This window comes from Urocampus carinirostris, chromosome 18, assembly GCF_059441175.1.
Source record: "Urocampus carinirostris isolate Australia breed hairy pipefish chromosome 18, RoL_Ucar_1.0, whole genome shotgun sequence".
Lineage (NCBI taxonomy): Eukaryota > Metazoa > Chordata > Actinopteri > Syngnathiformes > Syngnathidae > Urocampus > Urocampus carinirostris.
This window is the reverse complement of record NC_142366.1, coordinates 25,822,574-25,839,008: the sequence shown is the minus strand read 5'-3', so window position 1 is coordinate 25,839,008 and position 16,435 is coordinate 25,822,574. Positions and strand designations below refer to the sequence as shown.

General features: G+C 39.9%; 1 protein-coding gene across 4 annotated transcripts; it reads left to right on the top strand.

Annotated features, from left to right (window-relative positions):
• Window positions 1-4,249: 4,249 nt before the first annotated feature.
• Window positions 4,250-14,957, top strand: thtpa (thiamine triphosphatase). 4 transcript variants are annotated; one of them, XR_015847723.1, is made up of 5 exons: window positions 4,250-4,337; window positions 7,977-8,046; window positions 10,512-11,000; window positions 13,234-13,669; window positions 13,794-14,957. XR_015847723.1 is itself a non-coding variant. In XM_088322753.1 (5 exons), the coding sequence occupies exons 3-5, from the start codon at window positions 7,977-7,979 to the stop codon at window positions 13,332-13,334; spliced, it is 660 nt and encodes a 219-aa protein (XP_088178879.1). In that variant the 5' UTR covers window positions 4,269-4,337; window positions 5,122-5,178; the 3' UTR covers window positions 13,335-14,957. The 4 variants fall into 4 exon arrangements, 3 of the variants coding, with proteins under 3 accessions (XP_088178878.1, XP_088178879.1, XP_088178880.1); XM_088322753.1 differs by adding an exon at window positions 5,122-5,178 and having other exon boundaries at window positions 4,269-4,337; window positions 13,234-14,957; XM_088322752.1 differs by having other exon boundaries at window positions 13,234-14,957.
• Window positions 14,958-16,435: the final 1,478 nt, after the last annotated feature.

Sequence of the window (16,435 nt, the reverse complement as noted above, 5' to 3'; positions counted from 1 at the left end):
AAATATATCCATCCATCCATTATCTGCACCGCTTATCCTCAGTAGGGTCGCTTGGGTGCTGGAGCCCATTCCAGCTATCCTCGGGCAGTGGGCAGGGGACACCCTCAACTGGTTGCCAGCCAATTGCAGGGCACACAGGAACAGACATTTTGCTCGCTCAGTCACACCTAGGTACACTTTGTTTCGGCCAATTAACCTGACATGCATGTTTTTGGAACGTGGGAGGTGCCCGAAGGAAACCCATGCAAGCACAGGGAGAACATGCAAACTCCACACAGGAGGTTCGATCTCATGACATCAAAACTATGCTGCACACGCGCTAACCACTGCACCACCGTGCTGCCCGTTCTAAAATATATCCATCCATCCATTATCTGCACCACTTATCCTCAGTAGGTCCGCAGGGGTGCTGGAGCCCATCCCAGCTATCTTCGGTCAGTGGGCAGGGGACACAGGGACAGACAACACACTCGCTTATTCACACCTAGGGACAATTTGGACCGGCCAATTAACCTGAAATACATGTTTTTGAAATGTGGGAGGAAACCGGAGTGCCCGGAGGAAACCTACGCAAGCACGGGGAGAACATGCAAACTCCACACAGGAGGTTCGATCTCATGACCCCCGCACACGCGCTAACCACTCATCTGCCGTGCTTAAATATTCGTGTCCTTAAATATATATTTTTAAAAATTTGATACATGAAATAATATCTAGATATGAAAAAAACATCAATAAAACAAAACACTGGCCTCATCAGCCTCTGAGCCGTGACTTTAAGATACCTGGTGTCACAGTTGCCATGGCGCCCAATCGGCCCAGCCCGGGTGGCGCCAGCTGGAGCTTGTAGACAGATTGGCTCCCTGTAAGTATTTAAATTCTGTCCAGTCAGTCCCCTTTTGTCGGTCCGTCTGCGAATCTCCGTTTTTACACGGCAAGCCCTTTTTCACCTGTCCCGTTTTTTTGCTCCTGTTTTTCTCCCGCTACGATCTGTTTGATCCCAACCACATCTGCTGTCCCGTCCTGAATGACGACCTGTTTTGATCTCGACCACGTCTGTTCTCCCGCCCCGAACAACGATCCGTTTTTTACCTCAACCACGTCTACTCTCCGCTTCTGGTTTTCGACTTTTTCCCGTTCCCGACACCGCCATTGTTCGCTACGGAAGTCCGCATCTGAGCACCCACACCCCGCAACTAGCGATCTCCGGATCGTGTGTGCGCTCCTCTCCCTTCTCCCCAATAAAACTGTGAGTAACGTTACGCGAGTGGGTCCTGTTTCCTGTTCTGGTCCTGACACCCAGTTAAAAACATTTGAGTTGTTTTGTGTAAACAAACCAGAAAATTGGGTCAATTATTATTATTGTTTTATACTGCTAGGCGCTGCCTAATCATACACACTGCCCCTTTTATCTTTCATATTGAGGCAGGGCCTCAAATGATCATTTCGTGGGTTGCAATCGGCCCTCAGACCGCAAGTTTTAGATACCTGGTTTAAAACAATTGGGTGTGACTTTGTATGAAATACCTCAAAAAATTGGGTGAAATTTGACACAAGTACTGGATTGGACCCAATTGAAATAATACTTATTTTTACCACTAGGAGGCGACTATTAACACCCACTGTCCCTTTAAAGTCTCTTATTAATGCCGGGGCCTCAAACTATCACCCCAAGACCCATAACCAGCCCCCGGGCCACACGTTTGAAACACCTGACCTAGAGTGTCTGGCTGGTAAAAAACATTTTTTTTTAAATTTCACTTAAAGTGATATCGTATGTGCAATTCAATAATGATAACATATTAATTAAAATATTTTGCTAAAGGCTTTTTATTTTAAAGGCTTTAAAACGTTTCTATCAATTGGATGTTTTTGTTTAAAAACATTTTTTTTTTCAATTTTGGTCTTTCTTTCTAATATTCTCCCTTTTCAACCATTCCGGTTATAAAATTTTCCACAACTTCATCCCAGAACTGCCTGGTGTGTTCGCTTTGGTCTCCATAATATTGTCTGCTCTCCAGTGTCTTCTTTCACAGACTTCAGCGCCCATCACAGAGCAGGTGCATTCCAACTAAGACTTATTGACACACATGCACAATATTTTTGTCATTGTTAGTCATTTAGGTCAACATTGGATCATTTATAAGTCACCAGGGAATTTCAGAGCTCAGTTGGTTGTTCGCTTTGGTCTCCATAATTTTGTCTGCTCTCCAGTGTCTTCTTTCACAGACTTCAGCACCCATCACAGAGCAGGTGCATTCCAACTAAAAATTATTGACACACATGCACACTCTTTTTGTCATTGTAAGTCATTTAGGTCAACATTGGATCATTTAGAAGTCAAAAGGGAATTTCAAAGCCCAGTTGGCTCAGCTGAGCGAACAGGGGGGTAATATTTCGTCGTTGTCAATATGATATTAAATGTCATGATAATTCGGTTCCTCTTTGTGATCGTGTCTCACATGATGTTGATTCTTGGAAAATATTTTCAGCTTTCGAGCGTTCGAAGCCTGAAATGTGTCAATATGACAAAACCTTCTCAGAGGAAGTGTATTTACCAGAAACACAACGCACTAAAAAATCAAAGGTTGATCTTTTACAAAATAACTATGAAGCCAACAAGTCCCTTCCTCACGTGGTTAAGTGAGTGTCTTGTCAAAAGTGTATTTTGTCATGAACCAGAACAGGATCAGGACCCAAATGCGTGACGTTTCTCACGCAAGCCTTTTATTTTACAGGAAATGGGGAATCATGCACGTTAGGCAGCAGTCTGGAGTGGAATAATGGAAAACCAGAGGCCGACGAGGTCGATACCAATTGCCCGAGCAGATATCGGACAGATGGGGTCAATACCGGACAGGACGGGACAGACAGGATTGATATCAAAACAGGATATTGAAAATTAACAGGACAAATTAGACGGGAACGAAACTGGAACCGGTATTAAACAACGGGACTGAGCAGATTGATATCAAAACAGGATATCGAAATTAAACAAACTAGACAGGAACGAAACTGGAAACCGATATTAAACAGGACAAAATACACAAGAACAATATCGGACAGGAAATACCAACAGGAAAGAGGACCGAGTCAAAACCCACGTCTTTCGGGGCAGAGGTTTGTTGAAGGACTGACAAAGGAGGAGTGAGAGCACTGAGCTTAGATAGACGGAAAGCCAATCTGTCAACGAGCCGCAGCTGGCGCCACACGAGCGGGACCAATTGGGCGCCATGGCAACCGTGGCAGTATTTATTTCATAATTGTGTTTGTTTTATTATTTGTTCAATTCATTTGAACCTTCGTGGGTTTCTTTGTACTTTGGGGTTGATGCGGGTGGAGAAAAGGAGATTATTTTTTATTTTATTTTATTTTTATACAGCATTTTGAACGGCAAAAAAAAAATTGCTCTACAAATACATTAAAAACACTATCGATAATAAAATACATATACTACAACAACTGTTTCATAACACAGGTCAATAGAGAGAAACAAAAAAAATCTGAAAAAACAAATAAAAGTACCACAAAATCAACAATACAACTGAAATAGATTCAATTGCACAATATTTTCAAAATAAAAGTCAGTCCTGCAAATAAGTATAAACACAATTTGATCATTATAATGCATGTATAATCTCACTACCCACTAACAAAACTACAGTAAAATTGGAAAAAGTGTTGATCCCAAAAGCATAGTATTAGTCCAATACAAGTCCTGAGTGGTATCGATTATATCGATAGTCGTATCGGTCCGCCCACGTTAAGCGCACACGGGGGCGCGCAGCTATCAACTCCATTAGGAATACCTTAGATATGACGATAGAATAGAATATACTGTACAACTATTTTCATACGAAAAACAAAACTGCAGTGGTGACTATTGATGTTATAGCCGTTTTACATATCTCAGTTAAGCAATAGTGTTACAATCATGGCTTTTAAAAAATGGATTTAAAAAAAATAAAAAAGAGATGCCCTCATTCTGCCAGTTCAAATAGTTCCAAGGAAAGTTAATTAATTATATAGTACACACCTATAATCATGCCACGTAGGTGTTGAGTTATCGTATGTTTTAAAAACGTATATTTGTACACAGTAAACATGTATTTAAATAGAATAAATGACACCGATCACCTATATTAAAAAAAACTTGCAGTCTGATTACTGCAGCTGTACTGGGACAGGAAGTGATGGTCCTGAAAGCTGTTATAGGTGTCCGTATTAGCGCCTGTACACAATTGTCCCGGTGACGTAGGGAGGACATCCGGAAATGGAGTCACTCTGTTTTGATGACGATTTTCTGAGGAGATTGAAGGTTTTTACACTTTGACAAGGTGTGTGCGAATTTCTATTTAAACTATCATAATGGGGATGAAATACCAGTCGAGCTCAGTCAAATGCTCCCGTTATTAAATATTGTCAATTCCCTTATTAAGCGTACCTTACAAACACAACGAGGCACCTATTTACTCACAGCAAGACAGACTGTAAAATCGTTAAAAACATTTATTTTATTGACCAAATTAACAACAGAAACAATTATTTCATGATATTTCTTAGTTCTTTCCTCACTTGCAGTCAATTCAGTGTTGTTTTTAAGACGTAGCGGTGTTTTTATAGAAAAAAAAGAAATACCGTACTAAAAAGTTTTTATGGCGTGCACAATTTGAAATGGGGAAAAATGTATAAAATACGGGGAGAAATGTAAGATTTGACCATTGAACATAGGATAAATAAGTGTAACGGGTGTAATAATAACTTTTGTTTTATTGAAATTCCTGCTGAAATATTTTGTATAGTTTCTGTGTAAGTGTCCTGCAATGATGAGTCCAACAGTGCCACCTGCTGGTATGGGGTAAGGTTTGGTTTGGCTTTTGACTTTGCGACAGGAAGGTGGGGTTTTTTGGCAGTGTACAAACGAGCTGCCAACGGTAAGACACGATCTTTTGGTGCTAATTTTAAACATTAAAACCACAGCTGACAAATCTCTCAACATGCACAGTAATGTGATTAAAAGTGTCAAGCTGTTTGGATTTATTTTCGTTTTGTTTCCGTCGCCTTTTATGTTAGTTTTGCCGGACGTTGCATGTTGTGCTAAAATGCTAATTCCCCTTATAGTGTTGAAAGCCAGCAGAGGAGCTAACCACGTGTTGTGTGTGACTCATTCATTTGCAGGTAAATTGTACCCGTTTTTTTACTCGTTATTGTTATTATTTCTATTCTTTCATATATATAAAAAGGATGATGTTGGTTGAAATTCAGACTAAATAAAAATATGTTGAATTCATTGTAAACGTTAAAAAAAACCACTATACGATCTCTTGTTAAAAGTATCTTGTTAAATGGATGTAAAAATGTATCGTGATGGTTGATATTCTAAAATGTATTTTATGTAAACTGAAAAGAAAGCTCTTTGATATGTTTTGGGCAGTCTACAACGAGCTGCCAACAAGATCAAAGCCAGCAGAGAAGCTTACCACGTGTTGTGTTGTGACTCATTCATTTGCAGCAACTGTAATAAAAACCTCATCATCCAGTCCAGCGTGAATGTGGATCTTTGGTGGGACAGGTACCCGCGGTTACATAAGCTTAGAGTCAACCTCTTCCCCAGGGCCATCACAACCCTAAACGTGCACACAAAACTGAAAATATATATGACCTGCGACCTATTTGGTGATTTTTGTTGCTGCTATATGTTATTGCACTTCTTTTTTTATTGCAGGTCAGTCTCCAGGCACTACTTTGTAAGCAGGTTTACCTATTTATCAAAAAAGTTGTTTTCTCTTTTTCTCTATAAAGGCTTTGTCCATGTCTAACAAGGGGCAAGCAAAGTTCTTTTGTGAAAATGTCACAACATATTACAAACGAGGATACTTGCCTTCAGTGCAGACGGCACTGGGCAAAGGAGAGAGTGCGCCTGTGTATTGCTCCCCATGTCCCTACTGCTCACCCAATCAAATTGCTTCAGGTGCTTTGCTAGAGCTTCTGCGTAAAACATTTGTTTTGGGTTACAGTTTGTTCTGTGGCTTTTCATCATGAAGTGTTTAATCAATCAACATTTTTTAATGAGCTTACCTATACAGGAATATTTTCAGCCACAATGGTGTCTGTAGGTGTGACACCTATAATAAATTGTGTCCTATTTAAACTGGTGTTTCAGGATAAAGAGATGATAAAGATCATTTAAATTATGTAAGAATTTTTGTCCAGGGATTAAAAAAAATAATACACTGCTACGTATTATAATCAATAGAGGGCGGCAGTTCCTTTAGGAGGTAGAGCCCTCGTCTTGGGACAGAGATGTTGCAGGTTCGATAGCCTTCTGAGTTCCATGTCTGAATTGTGCACAGAGAGAAACCAAAATAATCATGATAGATATAGAAATCACAAACTTCAAGAGGATCAGAATACTTTCTCTATTAAGTATATGGCAACAAAGCCCAACTGAGTTCAAAGAGCCTTTGTGAATTAAAAATCCAACATGCCTATATCTTACTCTTATCAGAGTTGATATTTCTATTTCCGTGTTTCTTTATTTTTTTCTCCTTCTCTCTCTCTCTTCTCTTTTTTGCTCTTTCTCTCTTTTTTCTTCTTCACTTTCTCTTTGTCTCTCCATCTCATTTTCTCTCACTCTCCTGTTTGTCTCCCTTTCCCCTTCCTTCTCTCTTTCTCACTCTCTTTTTTTTTTCTCCCCCAACTTCTTTCCCTCTTTCTGTCTCTCTCCCTCTCCTGCTTTTTCTTCCTCTCTCCTTTCTTTCCTTCTTTAATCCACCGTGTGGCCCCTGTGCTAAAACGAGTATGCCACCCCTGCCTTACACCTAAAAACAAATGGGATAGGCTCCAGCTCAGGCGTGATGGAATGAGGCCCAGCAACAAATAAGAGATAGTTGACTGAAAAGGATCGGTGGTGAAGCTGACATTATATAACTTCCAGTTTATATAATCCTGTAGTTAAAGCTCCCGTGTGGAATATTTGACCTAATGCAAACAAGCAAGATCCCGGACAGACATGGCAGCGACCTCTAAGTCGTGATTCCGCTATGTCATGCACGACCACCGGCATTTTTCAACATTTTTTTAATATGTGGCCCGCAGTAGCCCTTTGGCTTTCTGTGTGAATTTTATCCCACCCCCTTTCCGACATGGCCGCTGTAAATTAAAAAAAGGAAAGTTGACTGTGAGGGCTGCCGCTTCTGTGTCCGCCCAATTTTCAAAGAGACTGTGGCTGTTTTCAAAGAATATCATATCAAGATAGATAGATACTTTATTCATCCCCGCAGGGAAATTCACATTTCCAGCAGCATCCCTTCGCTGAGAACAATACAATAATAAAGCAAAAGGAATACAATGTACAAATACCCAATGTGACGTGTTGTATAGAGTATTTAAATAGTGCTACATAAAATACACACTGCAATAAAAGTACGGTAATATGCAATGTAGGAGGTGTGGTTTAGTGTGGGCCTTTACTCCGCCGGGTGGAGTTAAAGAGCCTCATGGCATGAGAAAGAAAAGATCTCTTTAGTCTGTCCGTGGTACAAGACAGTGACAGCAGTCTGTCAATGAAGCTGCTCTTCTGTCTGGATATAATGCTGTGTAGTGGATGTGATGAATTGTCCATAATTGACCACAGCTTTTTCAGTGCCCGTCTCTCAGCTACTGTTGTCAGGCTGTCGAGCTCTGTGCCCACAACAGAGCTCGTTTTCCTCGCCAGTTTATTGAGACGAGAAAACACGCCGACTACAAAAAGCTAACTGGAAACAAACGCTGTGAAAAGGTGAAGAAACTGGAAGCTGTTTTAATTGATGATTAGAATAATCATGAGTTGCAGCCCTACAGTTTAACACCAGTCTATGGTTGTTTTGGGACGTACTGTAGGTGAATACTAAGGAGTAGGACAAGAAGAAGACAATATTTACATTAATATTGATAACTCATGCAATTATTTTTAATGTGAATCTATTTCATTTCAGATGAGTATCGAAGTGGAGAGAAAATTTGTGTGCGATGCCAAGTGTTTGAAAACCTTGGAACAAATTGGAGGTATGTGTTTTTTTTGTCGTTTTCTTTACTTAAAAGAAACAAACATTTTCTTTTTTTTTTAAAGCTTGTTTAGTTATACCGGGATTTTCTGATATATAGTACTGTATTCACATTCTAGGGTGCCTGACCTACTGCAGATCTACGTATTATTGGCTGCAGCAAATACTAAAAAACTTTTTTTTTTTTCAAATCAAGCGTTTGCTTTATTCCGATTTTGAAATCTTCGTTCGGTTTGGAAATTTCGGAATTTCGGTTCGTTTGGCAATCTGCATACTCTGCAGCCAATCAGAAGCCTGCATCGGACTAGGGTTACAATTTGAAAGCGGCTTAGGCCTAGGGTTACAGCCAGAGTTGGTTAGGGTTACTTTAACTGGATTACTTTCAATGACTTTTGGATGACTCCAATACCAAATATGCTCATAAAAGACAAAAGAAAGTAAATAGGAATAAAATGACTCAATTTTGTGCAGGCTTAGGGAGTAACGGAATACATGGAACGGCAAAAAGCTGTTTGGATTTATTTTCATTTTGTTTCTGTCGCATTTTATGTTCGTTTTGCCGGAGATCAAAGAGATCAAAGCCAGGAGAGAAAGCTTACCACGTGTTGTGAGTCATCATTTTATTCCTATTGAGTTTCTTTTGTCTTTTATTAGCATATTTGGTATTGGAGTCATCCAAAAGTCATTGAAAGTAATCAAGTTAAAGTAACCCTACCCAACCCTGGTTACAGCTAATGCTAGGTTAATGTGTAGGACTAGGGTTAGGAACAAGGGTTTGAGCTCCATGATACAGTTCTAAACTGAATGTAGGCTTTCAGAATAGGTTTAAAACTAGGGTCACAGCTAGGGTTAGGTGTAGGACTAGGATTAGGAACTTGGGTTTGAGCTTCATGTTCTAAACTGAATGGAGGGTTCCAAAATAGGTTGAGAGCTAGGGTTACAATTTATAACAGGCTTAGGGCTAGGGTTACAGCTAGGGTTAGATTTAGAGCTAGGGTTTAGGCTGCAAGTTAGGGTTACAAACAGTGTTCCCTCTAAGTTGCGCACGTGCGCAATTGCGAACTGCTCGCACATTCTGTGCGCACGAGAAAATCTAGCCGGCGCACAAAAATGAGGGCTCAAAATGACTAATTAAGAAGCGACTTAAGTCAAAGTTACAGTGCATGAAGGTACAAATACACGGGTTCCCCTGACGTTGTGTCCTAAATGCGGTATTTTGAAGTCGAGTCAGAGTACAACAAAGTTGAGTAAAGTTAGTAGAGTTGGTCGAGAACCGGCTTCTTCGGCTCGGCTCACTAAAAGGAACCGGCTCTTTCGGGTCCTAAACGGCTCTTCAAGTTGTTTTTGCTTCTTTCATCACAACATGACCAAATATGATGTAAAACTATGCACAAAATGACTTAAAAGAAGGGGGGAATTAAACAAAAAAGAAAAAAATACCAAAATGAAAAAGTAGTGAAAAGCTGAGAAAAAAAGAAACAAAAGGAAGAGAAAAAAAGAAGGAAAATTTTTGAAAAAAAGACAGAAAAAAAGAAAAGAAAGAAATGTAGGAAAAAAGTAAACAGAGAACAAAAAGAAAAAAGTAACAGCTCGGAAAAAATAAACACAATGAGATTTTTTTTTAAAGGAATTTTTTTAAAAAGTAGAAAAAAAACACGTGAAAAAGAATAAAAAGTTTGTGTTGCATTCAAATAGTTTCCAATTATATCAAGTCAATCTTGTTGCCAACATTGTACTTCCACTCAAAAATGTGATTAAGTACAGTTTTGTATCTAACAACCGACTCAATAAGCCCCCAAAAATGATAATATTATGCGACAAAATATATCAGGAAATAAAAAGAAATGGATATCTTGTGAAAGAATTGTAAAAACAAAGGACGTTTGTAGGCAATCGTACATGAGTCAATTCATTCAAAAGTGAAAAATGTTTTTGCATTGCCGGAAACTCAGCAAAATGTAACTTGATGTCAAGTTTTGGACATGTTTGATAATGATTTAGTTGCCACACTTGGGATTGCTGTTGCTCACTGTTGTTTCAAGCGTTGCTCACCCACTTTGTGTGAACGCTCAGACCCCTGGAAAACTACAGGGGACATTGGTTATAAACGAATTTTAGGGTTCCAAAATAAGGTTTGGGCTTGATTTGGGGTTTGACACTAAACTTTAGGCCTTGTTTTTTTTGATCAGCGCTTGATGTCTTTTTCTCATGGTACTTTGGCTATGAAAGTTGTTAAAAAGTGCTTGATTTTGGCCATGAAAAACGAACGGTGAACTTCTGTTATTAAGAACACTAAAACAAGTAATATAAAGATTACATTTGAAGAAGAATCTCTCCTACAAAAAATATTTAAGAAATTGCTGTAAACAGAAAAATGTTTGATGTGTATTCAACAATCCTTCTATAATGTAGGACAAAAACGGGACAATTTATTCTATTTTTATGTATATTCCTTTAATTTTTCAGTTCTTACCGGTCAGTACCAGTTCCAAGACCGGTACTATGACACGCCTCAATTCAACCTGACTTTAAAAGACTTATGGCTGCGGCAACGCCAAGGATGCTGGGAACTCAAGTGCCCGACAACCAAAGTCCAGGGGGCCTCGAAAGGAGCCGCGCTGTCTTCTTGTTACCGCGAGATCACCAACATGGCCGACATTCACCTGAAACTGAAGGATGTCCTCAAAGACGGCCGTTCTGAGCTGTGCTCTCTGGCATTACCTGATCCAGAAGTCGACAGTCTGCCAGACCAGTGGACCGGCGCAATGAATTTGGTGTGCTACGCCGAGTTTACCACAGTGAGGCGCACATTCGCTTTAGAGGAGGAGGGCGTCCGTGTAGATCTGGACCAAGCCGACTTCGGATACGCCGTGGGAGAGATCGAGGTCCTCATTCCCGAGGGAGGAGATCCCCGGGATGCCCTGGAGAAGATTGAAAGAACCGCAGAGAAGCTTGGTGAGAAGAGAGGTGATATCTAAGATGGCTGTTAACGGGCGTTGTTCCCTCTAAACTTTGAAAACTGGAAGAAAATCTATCCGGCGCATCAAAATCAGGGCTTCCAATTGGGAATTCAGTAGCAAATTTGGGCCAAGATACGGGTTGCCTTGGCAACGGCGTGTTTTCAATATTCTATTTTCAACTCAATGTCAAAGTTGTGTCAAGTCAGTTAAGTTTTTTGAGAAGCGGCTCTTTCAGCTCGGCTCACTTAAAAAAGGGCACTTTCGGCTCCCAAACAGCTCTTCAGATCGGTTTTGCTGGGTTCGTCCGTTAAGAATTATTATGTATCATTATGCACAAAATTACTTTACAACAAAAAAGAGAGGAGAAAACAAAGCAAAAAAAAGCTCAAATGATAAAGAAGTAAAATGCTAAAAAAATAGAGAAACAATAGAAGGAAAAAAATGGTAAGAGAGAAATAAAAAAGTGGGAAAAAATAAGAAAAAGAGGAAATAGCAAGAAAACAAGTTAAATTCTAAAAAAAAGAGAAAAAAGAAAAAAAGAGAAAACAAACTAAAGAGAAAAAAACAAACAAAAAAGCTAGGAAAAAATAACCAAAAGGAGAAGAAAAACGGGAAAAGAAAAAAGTAGGAAGAAAATCAAGAAGTGAGGAAAAAGCAAGAAAAGAAGTAAAATGCTAAAAAACAGGGCTCGGGTTAGAGAAATGAAGAAAAAAAAAGAAACTAGAGAACAAAAGAATAAAAAAAGCAAGAAAGAAGAAACAAAAAGAAAAGAAAAAACGGAAAAGAAAAAAAATAGGGGTGAAAAAAAATCAAGAAAACTAGGAAAAAGCAAGAAAAGAAGTAAAAGGCTGAAAAAAAGGTAAAGGAAGAAACGCCTAAAGAAAAATAAATTACTAAAGAACAAATGATAAAAAAATAATTAAAAAGCTAGGAAAATAGAAACAAAAGGGGGAAAAAATGATGAAAAAGGGAATATTTGACAAGCTCTATTTAAATTACCGTAACTGCGGGACAATTATTACAAACAAACAAAAAACAAATTTCAGAAATACTGCACAACACCCACAAGGTGGCAGCAGCTTCCCATAATGGCATCCACGTGTGGCAAAGGACCAATCACAGGCAAGAAATGATACACATGAGGCATTATAAGTAATGCATTTTTAAAGCATTTTTTGTTCATCTGTAACCAATTAAAACAAAAAAACAATTGAATCCATTGAACATTACTTTATTAGTTTTGATTGTCAAAACGTCTGTTCGTGGTGAAAAACAGTTAACAATATATGGAGAACTGAGAGAGCAAGACTCCAAAACCGTTTTTGTCCATAAACAGTTCATATTTTACGTCGATGTCGTCTTTAAATATGTTCATTCTCATCCTGAAAATGTCAGTAATGCAACTTAAGTGTCAGTTGTCTCTCATTGGCTCTGGATGGAATGGATTTTCAGATTTTGTTCAGGAACAGTAAGATGTTTCCATTTTTGGTTGCAGCTTGTTGCTCTCTGCAGGATGAATTTGTTCATATGTTATGGTCAATTGGAGGTGTTGCCAACTACTACCTTTTCTCTTTCTCTCTTTTTTTTCTGTCTTTTACTCTCTCTATTTTCTCTCTCTTCTCTCTAATTTTATTCTCTCTTTTTTGCTCTCTCACTTTTTGTGTCTCTCTTTCTATTTCTCCTTTTTTTGTCTTTCTCACTGTCATATTTTGCTTTCTCTTCTCTCTCTCTTCTTCTCTTGCTCCCTTATACACGTTTCCGCCCCGAATTTTTGTATTTGCTTAACGGTCTTCAATACTTGTTCCTCTCTTTCTTTCTCTCCTTCTATCTCTTTCTCTTTTTCTCTCTCTCTTGCTCTTTCTCTTATTCTTATTCTTTTTCTCTTTCTCTCTCTCTCTCTTTCTCTTGTTCTTATTCTTTTTCTTTCTCTTTCTCTCTGCCTCTCTCTCTCTCTATCTTGTTCTTATTCTTTTTCTTTCTCTCTTTCTCTTTCCCTTGTTCTTATTCTTTTTATTTATTTATTTCTCTCTCTCTCTCTCTCTTTCTTTCTCTTTTGTTCTTATTCTTTTTATTTCTTTTTTTCTCTATCTACCTTTCTTTCTATTTCTTTCAATCCCTCTTTTTTATCCTCCCTTCTTTCTCTTTCTCCCTTCTATATTCTTCTTCTTCTTGCTCAATTGTCTTCAAAAATGTCTACCATCGGTTCTTCTTGGCGTCTTCCTTCGCAGGCTTAAGCGGGGATAAGGCAGCAGAAGGCAAAATGTCGGTGTACCTTCAGAAGCACTACCCGGAGCACTATGCAAGACTACTGGCTCAACACATTTTATAGACGACTTCTGGAGACCAAAAGCTGACAGACATTCTGTGTTTATGCAGGTCAGATCAACGAAAGGATGTTAAATGTTTAAGCTTTGTTTTTGAGTGTTATGCTTTTAGCATTCAGCCTATGTTAGTAACCCTACATAATCTAATCATGGATGACAAGGGATCCCTTCTGAATGTGGTCACTACTTTATTTTGACAGTTGATTAAATGTCGTTTGACACCTAAACCAAGTCACCGTGCTAGACAAACTCAACACTGCCCTTGAGAGAGTGAGAGAGCGAGAGACACTAGATGAGAGAGGGAGAGACTAGATGAGAGAAAGAGAGAGAGAGAGGCTAGGTGAGAGAGAGGGAGGCTAGGTGAGAGAGAGAGAGAGGCTTTGTGAGAGAGAGTCTAGGTGAGAGAGAGAGAATGAGAGGCTAGGTGAGAGGGAGAGAGGCCAGGTGAGAGGGAGAGAGGCTAGGTGAGAGAGAGAGAGAGAGAGACGAAGAGAGAGAGAGATAATAGGTGAGAGAGAGCGGCTAGGCAAGAGAGAGAGAGTGAGTCTAGGTGAGAGAGGGAGAGGCTAAGTGAGAGAGAGAAAGAGGCTAGGTGAAAGAGAGAGAGATTAGGTGAGAGAAAGAGAGGCTAGGCGAGAGAGAGAGAGAGAGAGGCTAGGTGAGAGGGGGAGAGGCTAGGTGAGAGAGAGAGAGAGAGAGATTAGGTAAGAGAGAGAGAGAGAAACACCAGGAGAGAGAAAGAAAGAGAGAGAGGTTAGGTGAGAGAGAGAAGGAGAGAGGCTAGGTGAGAGGGAGAGGCTAGGTTAGAGAGAGGTTAGATGAGAGAGAGAGAGGCTAGGTGAGAGAGAGAGAGAGATTAGGTGAGAGAAAAAGAGGCTAGGCGAGAGAGAGAGAGAGAGAGAGAGAGAGGCTAGGTGAGAGGGGGATAGGCTAGGTGAAAGAGACAGAGAGATTAGGTAAGAGAGAGAGAGACTAGGTGAGAGAGTGAGAGATAATAGGCGAGAGAGGATAGGAGAGAGAGAGAGAGAGGCTATGTGAGAAAGGGAGAGAGGTTAGGTGAGAGAGAGAAGGAGAGAGGCTAGGTGAGAGAGAGTTGTAGAGAGAGAGGCTAGGTGAGAGAGAGAGAGACTAGCAGAGAGACAGAGATACTAGGAGAGAGAGAGAGAGAGAGAGAGACTAGGAGGGAGAGTGACAGAAATTTGGTTTGCATTTATTTAAAAAGAATCACAACTTTTGATAGAAATGACCTAGAGACCCGCTTTCTATTGCGAAATACTAAGAAATTGATGACGAACCGGGCTGTAGCAGGCCCTTGGGCCGTATGTTTGACATGCCTATTCCAAATGTTGCCAGTGCCAGTTGTTTATTTAAAGGGACAGTGTGTATTATTTAGCATCTCCCACTGATAAAAAAACAAAATACTATTAAAAATGAAGAAAAAAACGACATAAACTATCATACAAACATGCAAATGATGCTGTCGGGTCAAGTTGAGTCTCCGTAGTTTGTATTCTTTGTTCTTTTTACCACTCGTATTCTGTTGCACTACACGATACTGCGGCATCTAGAGATCACAAACTCACACTGCCCCTTTAAATCTATTTAAATAAAGTGAACAGTTCTAAACAGTTCTACTTGTGTGTCATGTTTAGTAAAACTCAGATTTGTTTTCAAGAAATAAATTTGAATTTCTTTATTAGCGCTCTTCTGTTAAATTTGCATTTCCAACCAAATACTACCACCAAAATGGAAATGGAGACGCAAGGAACAAAGTAAGAAACAACTGCTCACAAAACTAATAACATGTCCGAACAAAATAAAACTCCACAATATCCATAACAGGAACAGAGACCGAAATGGAAAAGCAGTGACCTGACGCAGGGTGCTGTCTGTGCAGTGTTAGGAATTAAATTAAAATGTAGCGTTCACCAAATTGTTCGAATGAGTTATCTGACTCCATTAACCAAACACAACCTACATTCTCCTAACAATGCGCGCTCATTTCTTGATGGGAAAAGATGGACAAGAGACCGGCATTTCCACACGGGGGCAGATTTAATTTCTTAAATAATTGAACTAAGTGAACTCCATCGAATTAGCCGAATTCGTGTCGCTTGAGTCTCCGTCAAGCCTTCTCTCTCTCTATCTTCTGCCTTTCTTCCTCTGCCCACGTTTTTTCCACAAGCTGGTGTGCCGGCTCCTCCCATGGGCGTGCCAGGAAAGCCCCCTCGCCTCGATGTCTGAAATGATCAAAACATCCCAGAGCGTTTCTTTGCACCAGGGCCGTCTGCGTCGAGAAGTGCTGATTATCTTATCATCATTCTTCACTAGGTTGCATTGACCTCGCCCCACAGCTCAGCCAGTGAATATCTTTTGCATTTAAATGTAATTTGTATTTGATCGTACAAAATCCTTTATAGTCAAATGTATAAAATCCTGCAGCAGTCAACATAAAGTCTGTGTCTAAATAGGTTTAGGTGTCTCGAGATTGGACTCAGGTGCGTCTTCTGGGGAAAGGTGACTTTTAAGTTTTATACTTTGGTCATATTCCAACACTAAGAAAAGAAGACAAGTACTTACCATATTTTTACCATGGCGGACGAAAACACAGAAACCAGAGGAAAGTTAAATTTTTGGATTTCATTAATATTTGGGGAGACAACTCTGTTCAGCCTCCGTTAGCACAATAGATTTTAAATAGCCTGACCCGCTGCTATGTTAGCATCCATGAGTGATTCCGCAAACAAGGCATTGTGTGTGGTGTCACTCGTTCTCTTATGCATACCAGCTCAGTAGCCTAGATGGTAAGGCGCCCGCTTTGAGACTGGGAGGTCGGTGGTTCGCGCCCCGGCCGAGTCATTCCTAAGACTTAAAAAGTGGTCGGCGGCGCCCTCTGTTGGCTGCGGCTGCATCGGCTCGCTACAACGGGTCAGGTGCAATCGACATTTCGTTCTGTGTACATTGTTACACAGAATGACAATACAAGGAAATTATTATTATTATTATTATTATTATGCACAAAGGGGTATGATGGCGTTCACACAGGAGATGCATAGAAGTCATCTTTAGTCGGAAATGTGTACTATCTCACATTGGGTGCGCTGCA

Excerpts from the sequence above, each read along its gene's own strand:
- thtpa (XM_088322752.1), top strand. The coding sequence starts at position 7,977 with ATGAGTATCGAAGTGGAGAGAAAATTTGTGTGCGATGCCAAGTGTTTG. Across the intron at positions 8,047-10,511 it reads AACCTTGGAACAAATTGGAG|TTCTTACCGGTCAGTACCAG; the intron begins GTATGTGTTTTT and ends TTAATTTTTCAG. Across the intron at positions 11,001-13,233 it reads AAGAACCGCAGAGAAGCTTG|GCTTAAGCGGGGATAAGGCA; the intron begins GTGAGAAGAGAG and ends CTTCCTTCGCAG.